The following is a 10000-nucleotide window of genomic DNA, read 5'->3' as shown; positions in this document are numbered from 1 at the left end:
AAATTAAACAAAGCCTTTAAATAGCAGACATGAAAAACAGTTCCATTGCAGGCAGATAATGAGAAACGTTAGTGAGTAATCGAGTTGTAGGGAGAAAAAGAAGCAAATCAGAAAATAAGCGCATTCAGACTCAGTGAAACATAAAAATGCATGAAACAAAACACACTCAAATTCATACTCATCAAGAGGGCAAGGGCAGGGCATAGAGGAGCAGCAATGATCGACTCGGTCCTCATTACATCTGAGTGCTATTTTAGTTTTATTGCTAATCCATGGAACTCGTTTGCATAGCAGTATTGCAATTTTAATATAAAGAATATTGCTGTGTGTGTGTATGTGTGTGTGTGCGTATGTGTGTGTGTGTGTGTGGGGGGGACTCAATCAACACCAATGTAAGGTATATATATATAGAGAGAATGTAATTATATAGAGAAAGAAAGAAAGAAAGAACGAACAGCAGAGAAAAGAAAAGGTGCAGAGAGATAGATAGAGAGAGAGAGATAGAGAGAGAGAGAGAGAGAGAGAGAGAGAGAGAGAGAGAGAGAGAGAGAGAGATAGAGATAGATGGAAGACAGACAGAGTTGGTCTGCATACTAAGTAAAGTGGGGAGAGTGTGTTAGAGACAGAGAGTGCATAGCAAACAGCTTGCGAGTGTGTTTAAGTGTGTATGATGGACAGAAGAGCACCTGCAGGCGTGTGTGTGTGTGCATGTGTGTGTGTGCGAGTGTGTTTTCATCATTGTTACAGACAGAAATGTCTGAGATGCTCAGACTCAACACACAGAGGAGAAACAGAGGGCATGCATGCATACACACTTACACATACGTGCACACACACACACACACACACACGCACAGACACAAACACACTCACACTCAAAATCACGTACACACACACACACACACACGGAAGACATAAAAATGATTTAATACCAAAGGTTTCCAGACATACTTAAGTGCCCCAGCCTCATAAACACATGCACACACACACACACACACACACACACACACACACACACACACACACACACACACACACACATGCACACACACACACACACACCAGGTGTTACACATCAATTCCTTAATGGAAAATCTGATCTGAATACTGATAACTCATTCTGTGGATCGGTTTGTCGTAATATGTGACTATGTGAACATGTACAACACACTTTGGCCTTTCTCCCAGTCTTGATTGACATTCAGGCGCAGTATAAAGGACATGTCAATCATCGCAGCTCCCACGGTAACAACAATGTAAACAAACAGTCAAGCATGAAAAGCTCACTCAGGGCAGAGGAATGGAGAAGGGAATGAGAGACTCTTTGAGGGCGGAACGAAAATGATGGAGAAATTGGGGGTATGGGTGGGGAGTTAGAAATGATCCAGACTTTAAACTAGTGCCGGCCCAGTGTGTGTGTGTGTGTGTGTGTATGTGTGTGTGTGTGTATGTGTGTGTGTGTGTGTGTGTGTGTGTGTGTGTGTGTGTGTGTGTGTGTGTGTGTGTGTGTGTGTGTGTGTGTATGTGTGTGTGTGTGTGTGTGTATGTGTGTATGTGTGTGTGTGTGTGTGTGTGTGTGTGTGTGTGTGTGTGTCTGTGCTTTGTTTGTTTCCAGTTTTTGAAGACTGTGTGTGTGTGTGTGTGTGTGTGTGTGTGTGTGTGTGTGTGTCTGTGCTTTGTTTGTTTCCAGTTTTTGAAGATTGTGTGTGTGTGTGTGTGTGTGTGTGTGTGTGTGTGTGTGTGTGTGTGTGTGTGTGTTTAGAGTGTAATCAGGGAATGGGCAGCTAGCGGTCGTGAGTCCCCGACTGCACCTTTAATCGAAGTACAATTTGTTTTGTAAACTTTGTTTTATTTCATATTGATACTTTTTTTCCCCTTTGCTGTTACTCATTGTTGCACTTTGTCCATGCAGATGTTGTTTTGGTGATGAAACAGTCTTTAAGCACTAGACACTTAGAGTGATTATTGGGTGGTTCTAGAGCATCCTTCGATGTGTGTGCATGTGTGTGTGTGTGTGTGTGTGTTCGGGCATGTGTGTGTTTTGGTGATGAAACAGTCTCTAAGCACCACGCACTAAGAGTGATTATGGGGTGGTTCTGCAGTACAGAAACTGCAGTGTGGATGCTGAGTAAGAGAACTGCTGCAGCATCCTTTGGCTCCATCTCTAGCGGTGATGTGAGCACCATGACAACCTCTGCCATGTGGACCTCTACCATGTGTCAAGCTTTTCATCTGACATCTGCCCTCAACTCAAATGTATGTGCTTGTGTGTGTGTGTGTGTGTGTGTGTGTGTGTGTGTGTGTGTGTGTGTGTGTGTGTGTGTTTAGCTCTTCACCTCTTGGCTCAGGAGAGTCAATGCAAACACACACACACACACACACACACACACACACACACACACACACACACACACACACACACACATTTACTTGTGTTTAACAGTGGACAAAACCTTTGACATGAAGGCAACTGTGTTAGCTAAAATGTGTGTGTGTGTGTGTTTGTGTGAGTGTGCGTGTATGTGTGTATAAAAGAGAAAAAGAGAGAGAGAGTGATGTACTGTGCATGTTTGTGTGTGTGTGTGTGTGTGTGTGTGTGTGTGTGTGTGTGTCAGAGATTACACAACACTTTTAAAAAAAAATACTGGACATGCATAAAATGTACTGGACATATATTTGTTAATATGGGAGTGGGTACAGAGATGGGCGGCCTGATATGTTTTTAGTTGCCCTAGATTCCCCACCTAAAACAGGAATAGTCCAAATAAACAACTTGAAATTATGCTAAATAAATTAGTGTTACTGCAATGGAACGGTACCTCCAAGAATTCCTGCTAACTTGTAGTGCGACTTAATGAAATGAAAGTACTCAGTTGCTTTTGCAAAGTTGAAAAATCAAAAGTTGTACAGGCTAAGTTTATATTTAAGTTGTCTGGGTTACATAGTCTGTGTTCATATGCTTTTAATTCACTTAACTTATTTTATTATATTTTATTTCTTTATATTTTCCACCAGACGTTCTGTCTTTTTATATTTGTTTCTGCTTTGGCAACTACACCTGAAAGCGGGCAATTTCCATCTGTAGCAGGCTAATGTAATAAACCCTGGTGTGTGTGTGTGTGTGTGTGTGTGTGTGTGTGTGTTTGGGCAAGCATGTGTGAGTAAATGATGGTGAGTATGTGTGACAGAGAGAGCGAGAGTGTTTGTGGTTATAAGTGGAGTGGACAGGTGTTAACTGGATAACACAGCCACTATCCTCTCATCCCACTGGGCTGTAAATAGCTCTCGACTGACACACACACACACACACACACACACACACACACTCACACTGACTCACTGATGTTGTGGAACTACAGGCCTCTACCCAAATGTGTGTGAGAATATGTGTGCATATCTGTGTGTGTGTGCATAAGTGCGTATGGTGTGTGAGAGAGAGAGTGAGAGAATAAGAGAGAGAGAGAGACAGACAGACAAAGAGAGAGAGAGAGAGAGAGAGAGAGAAAGAGAGAGACCTTATAAAAGCCCAAACAGTGTGAGGTGAGTGTAGAAAGTTAATAATTTCATCACTATGCTGTTCCCACGGAAACAGATCAATACAGGGTTGCTAATGAGCTGTCATAACTGTACTTTTTACTGAGAGGCCAGCCCTCTGGTGTGTGTGTGTGTGTGTGTGTGTGTGTGTGTGTGTGTGTGTGCCCTGTGCTGTTTGTGTGTGAGTGTGTATGTGCGTGTGTGTGTGCCCTGTGCTGTGCGTGTGAGTGTCAGTATGCGTGTGTTTGAATATGTATCATTCTCTCAGTAGAGCTTTTTTTCTAAATGTTATGGTGATTGCCAACACATGCAAATAGTGCTGCTGTTCCCGGTGTGGGGGAGAGAGAGAGAGAGAGAGAGAGAGAGAGAGAGAGAGAGAGAGAGAGAGAGAGAGCGTGTTCTCTCTTGTGTTCTTATGCCAAGTAGTTTATGAGTCATCCGTATCTTCCTCGCCTCTCGTCTGAATGTGCGGCGTTTGGCGTGTGGCGGCGGCGTTTGGCGGTGGCGGCAGCGTAACGTCTCCTCGGCGTGTCACACTTGTCCTGTGCGCGCAGCGATAAGTTCACGTTGCCCACGGGAGCCGTGTGCTAACACTGCCATTGCTAAACCCCCTGGCTCGTGCCGCATGGCTCGCATTGATTTAATGGCTCACAGAGGCGAGGAGGAGGAGGAGGAGGAGGAGGAAGATGAGGGTGGGGGTGGGGTGGGGGTGGAAGGTGGGGGATCATACGGTGCCTCTTACCCAGCCCGCTGCTTTTTCGACTTGTCTGAAATGCCATCTCTGGACATGAGCTTGTTGAAGACCACAATCCCAATCAGCATGTTAACCTGTGGGAGTCAGACAGAGAGGTGGAATGAGAGAGAGAGAGAGACTTTGACTTTTAAGGTTCCTTTATTGACAGTCAAAAAGGAAACCAGGTAACATTTAAACCATCCCATAATAAAACCTCCCTCCACCCATACACCCCCACCCTCCCAAAAGAAACACACACCCACAAAAATATGAAAGATAGAGAGAGAGAGAGAGAAAGAGAGAGAGAGAGAGAGAGAGAGAGAGAGAGAGAGAGAGATACCAGCTTTAAAATAACATAAATATACTTTCCATACAAGAATCAGTAAGACATTATTCAGTGGGGATACACTGTTAATAAACTTGTACAGGCATACAGAATTCATACCAAAAGGTAGTTTATATGCTGGGGGAATTTATTAAACAATATAGCCACAATTGAAGGATCCTGAAGTTATTTTCATACAAAACAAAGAACACACACAAACGAACAGAAGTAGAGCTCAGATTGACAAAAAATAATTGTTGAATAGATCTGTACAACACACCATGACACAGAGCATTTCCAATTCAAAAGGGAAAGCACTGTTCATTGCAAAATGCAGAATGCAGAACCTTTTAAGGTAAACAGGCCTATAACTTGACTAAAACCGTGCAAAACTTGAGGCACATCTGTTATTATCTGAGCAGTCTCATGTATGTTCTCATTTTGCGAATGCGAGGACGATATGAGCCTGTTGCATTTCGTTAGATGTCCGAGTCACGCATAATGTTTGAAAACCACTGGCTCGTAATCACAATAATTTAACACAAGACAGTTATATAGAGATCGTTAAAAAACAATAAAGTATGGCTCTCCGTTTGGGACATCGAAAACTTAGATTTTAAATAGGGTAGACTACCGTCGGAGATGCTGACTTGCAAAGGCCTCGGGATAACACGTTATCTCCACTATCATCAGTCAATGCTTTTTGAGGATTTTTGGTATTTCGTGTTTTTCAGTAGTGTTCACAAATTGTTTTGTTTTATCAGAACTGATTAGGCTACATCGTGCATAACGTGTAATTAACGTAACACCAGTGTATGACTCTCCATTGTATGGCAAGGCTATTAACACCTGTCCCTGAGTCTGTATGGGCAAGCAATTACCGCGTATGCTCTAAACTTATCATAATAAAATAAGCACCTGGATTCTGGAGCGGTGCTTATGAGCCTGTTTACACTTGCTTTAAATACTGTAAATACAGGTGTAAACAATCACCAAGACGCAGGGGCGCAGGAGATACTTTGAACCCAAACCCATAGTGAGATCAGATTTCCAGATATCGAATCACCACCTCTGGCCCACTTTCAACCATCATATTTTAAACTTGCCAGAATATTAAGATAATACCATATACTGGATGAATATATTGTACAATGCTGTAAAATATTGGCCTTTATAATCAACTTTGTTCCAACAGCATTCAAACAAAGCCTTTATAAAAGTGAAAAATATTCCATAAGAAGTAAAATAAAATACTGTTGCTGTAGTAAGTGTACCACATTATCCCAAGCTTCAAAGAGCTCCCCACGTCTGTGACAGGCCATTGTAGGCTACGTAAAAATAAACAGTATAAAAAATATAAAGTATCCCCCATCCAATGATATCGGCAAATGTTTGTTTTCCAAAGTAAGAATTTAATTTCACCATGCACCTTCGACAATGAATAGCTCATTACACTTATGTTACTGTTAAACGTAACTGGTATCATTACAAACATTATTCTGTGTCCTAAAAACTGGCATATTTTATGGCATTGTGTCATGTAAGGTCGTTGCAAAATCTAGAGAAATGTGTGAGGTGGTCAGCAGGGGACAATTAAGAAACACACTGGATTGTGGTATTACGTAGGCCTACTTGGACATTCCATTTGTAGGCTACTGTTCGCCATATCTGTTCCTGTGTCACATTTTGTTCATGATGTATTCCTTTTAACCACACTACACACACTTTGCAATTGCTATGTTTTTATTTATTCAACTTTCCAACTAACGGTTAGTTAACTATACATCATTAAAGATGGGTGTCTCAACTGTACCAGGTACTGTAGGTGTCTCCTATGTGGCACCTTATGTGTATGTGGGTATTATTGATTGATAATATTTTAGTCTACAAGCTAAGCAAATGGCATGTGGAATGTTGTGTGGAAAATCTATTTTTTTTTTTTTTTTGTTTGTTTGATTTTGTGTGGGCAAAAAGTGTCTCAACTGCCTACTCAGTCTACCCTAGGCTACGTCAATCCGCTATTAACACCTTTCACTTAGCCCCCCGGTGAGTGGGGGTCGCTATAGGGTGTGAAATGCGTAATGCGTGTGAAATAGCACCATTGAGTACCTATGACCCTGTGCCTCACTTAACCACAATTGTGGGCGGGTCAGTGCTCATAATATCCTAGGCCTATATACAGTAGGCTTCATGCCAGAACTTCACAGTATTCATTCTACGAGGACTACTACTAGGAACCATGGAAACCAAGTCGTTCTACAGGACATCCGCCTCCGAAGCTGCCCAGAACAGCTGAGCTTGCATCGGAACGAGCCCGTGTACACCAACTGCTTGCCGAGATTGAGAACCTCCGACAAAAGGCGCAAAGGCAGAGAGAGACCAGTCAGAGGGAACTATCTATCGCAGAGATGAGAGCTGGGATAGGAGAACTGCAGTCGGCTCTACAGCTCTACAGACCCTGCACTCTACCCCTCTGAGAGCAATCTCCAGGCACGCCTCAACACCTGCACGAGATTCTCCAGAATTGTCAGATTGCCAGATGTCCCCATTGGCCCTTTCTGCTTCCCTCAACGACAGCATCCAAATTCCTCGTGTTTGGGCAGACGTGAGTTTGCGTGCTGTTGGACCAGACGACCATGCAAAACTTTGGCCAAGTGGGCAGATATGGATGCCTGCTCTTCAGACATGTTATCTCGGAGGAGAACTACCGAGCATGGAGCAAAACCACAAACTGGGATGGTTCTCGAGGTAAAAGAGCATTACCTCAAAATGTAAAGAGCTTTGTGGTTGATGCGCTGAAGCGATACTTTCCTGGTGTGGACAGGAAGGAAATGAAAGACTGTGTTGACAAGATCAACGAACTACTGCGTACAACACACAAGACTTCCCAATCCCAAGGATTCCCTCTGCTGTAAATTTAAGAGCCTTTAGCCTTGTGGACATTTCATTATTATCGACACTTTCTTATTGCATCTTGCTTGTGTCTGTTGCGGGGTCCACGACTTTGGCACCATTGACAGGGACAACAAGGAAGCGATCATCCTCAGCTGCACTCTGAAATACAGGCTCAGTCCCTGCCCTGTCATGCTTGATAATCCTTAAGCATCCTTAAGCACACTATGTTGATATTTGATATTTGATTTAGTTTTTTATAGCAGCCTATATTAAATATTTAGTATTTTAGTATCATGTTTATCTTCTACTGTCTCTAGTGTACAGTGGAGTTTTCTTATATGTATATTACTTTTTCTGCTGTAAGTGTATTGTTTACTGGACAAAATAAAAGTCCTCTTCCTTTTCACAACAACCTCTGCTTCATCCTTTGCTTAGACCACCAGTCACGGTTACCCTTTAAACCTGAGACGAGTGAAACACTTTTTAATTAAACATAATTTACAAAGACATCGTAAAACACTTAAAGTTAATATTTTGTATTTCATATAGATTGCTGCTGGGCTATACAGTGTCTGTTGGTTCAGGTGTGTTAACAACTCATTGCCGTCCTCGCGGTTGCATCCATCCGCCCTTCTATGAAATGAAAAAGACGTATTTGCTACCTGCCAGCTGGCCTGTGATTTCAGTTAACTCATTGAATGCCAAGCTGTTTTCGGGAGCTTTGTCCTAGAGTGCCAGCAATCTAGACCATTGTTGATGATTTTTGTACAGCCACAGCATATTCTGTGTTATAGCTATGAACACATACAATGGCTCGTTTAAAAGGTGAGACTTTAAGCTCTCAGTGGGTGCAAACCGTGTATTTCTACACGCCTCTGTTCCTGAGAAATCCCAAGCTAAACAGTTGCTAGTTTTCATCAAAATCGCTGTTTTTTTCTAGAAATGGAGATATAACGTCTTTCATGAAATATGAAGTGTTGCCTGTTACCTACTTGTGTAAACTTTCCGGGAAGTGATCAGCGAGACCTGGCAAGACTACCACCTAGTGATAGACCCACGAAAATGGCCTGGTTTTGACCTGATGTGTATGTGTCACTGATTCAACCCAAAGCGGCAACCGAGTTATGATAAAATGTCCAGATAAAATGTCCAGATTGTGCATTTTCATGAGTTTTCGATTGTCATATATTTCATTTCCATTAATCACAGAGTTCCCAAAATCACATATAAGGTGTGTTAGAGTGTCTAGTTTCGTAATTAAAAAAAAAAAGCTAAAAACGTAATATTACGTTTTTGGCACTCAACGCATGGGAAGGAAAAACGTAATATTACGTTTTTAACGTAATAAACTTGTGACCATCAAAAATTGTTTATCGCCTGTAACTCGTAACGTAACAGGAAGGCATTTGGCTGAGCAACGGAGGTTAATATGCTCTATATTTTGTCCAAATGATGTCTGTCTATCATCGTTGCACTCAGAGAAAACCAGAATGTTAAATTTGTCCTGCGTTTCTTCTACGGCTGCAAACGGGATTCACTCACAGTTAACCAAATATTTCTTTATTAGGGCAGGGCAGGCCTATTTCTGGCTATTAAATTATTTCTAAACCAGTCTGCTAAAGTCTGTAGTGAAGTCTGTGTAGGGTTTTCCAGGCTCCATTTCTTTTTATGAGACACCCTGCTCACTTGAGACATCTACCGGTTGTTTGGGTAATTGCAGCGTCGTTGCAGCGTCTCACTGGAAAAATACAAATTAAAGTCGCGTGATACCGCGTGATCCCACGCGCGGACCGTGAGTGAAGCTGGCTAAGTCGAAGCACTGCCCGCTGTAGCTCTACACCTACACACTCCAGCAGGAACCTTTGCCACGCCAGCACATGTTGCTGGGGGGAGGTGAGAGTGTGTCGCACAGTTTAAATTACGACCAGTATCAGGCTCTACACCTACAGACTCCAGCGGGAACCTTTGCCACGCCAGCACATGTTGCTGGGGGGAAGTGAGAGTGTGTCACACAGGTTCAATTACGACCAGTATCAGGCTCTACACCTACAGACTCCAGCGGGAAACTTTGCCATGCCAGCACATGTTGCTGGGGGGAGGTGAGAGTGTGTCGCACTGATACAGCATGACTCGTGACTGGGGTGAGGGACTCGGGCCAAGACCTGGCACGGTCGAACAGGGTCAGCGGGCGAGTGGTGACAGGTGTTGGGGGTTTAGGACTCCGAGAAGCAGGTCGTAGGGGGTGGGGAAGGGGCGGTGGGGGTGAGATAATCCCATGATCCTTAGCTGCGTCTCCGTTCACACGTGGCACCTTGCTGGGAGACGTGGGTAAAACCCAGAGATGCCTGATTGGAGGATTAATGAAGTACATATCCAGGAAGTGTCTTAGGGAGTTGGCAAAGTCAAAGCCACTCTACTGTATCTCCCACATACTCTCTCTCGCACACACTCTCTCTCACTGTCTAAAACACACACACACACACACACACACACACACACACACAGACTGACCC

General features: G+C 43.2%; 1 protein-coding gene across 1 annotated transcript in view; it reads right to left on the bottom strand.

The window, feature by feature from the left end:
• Positions 1-10000, bottom strand: part of LOC143140573 (uncharacterized) — a 75117-nt gene that overhangs the window by 39981 nt on the left and 25136 nt on the right. The window contains exon 5 of the mRNA XM_076301577.1: positions 4277-4362. Coding sequence (XP_076157692.1) covers positions 4277-4362 — 86 coding nt within the window. The remainder of the gene's footprint in view (positions 1-4276; positions 4363-10000) is intronic.

The sequence above is a fragment of the Alosa pseudoharengus genome, unplaced genomic scaffold (genome assembly GCF_046254945.1).
Source record: "Alosa pseudoharengus isolate Yale_2024_CS ecotype anadromous, Long Island Sound unplaced genomic scaffold, YU_APseudo_1.1 YU_APseudo_1.1_scf_23, whole genome shotgun sequence".
Classification (NCBI taxonomy): Eukaryota; Metazoa; Chordata; class Actinopteri; order Clupeiformes; family Clupeidae; genus Alosa; species Alosa pseudoharengus.
The sequence above is the reverse complement of the archived record's forward strand: the minus strand, read 5'-3'. Positions and strand labels throughout refer to the sequence as shown.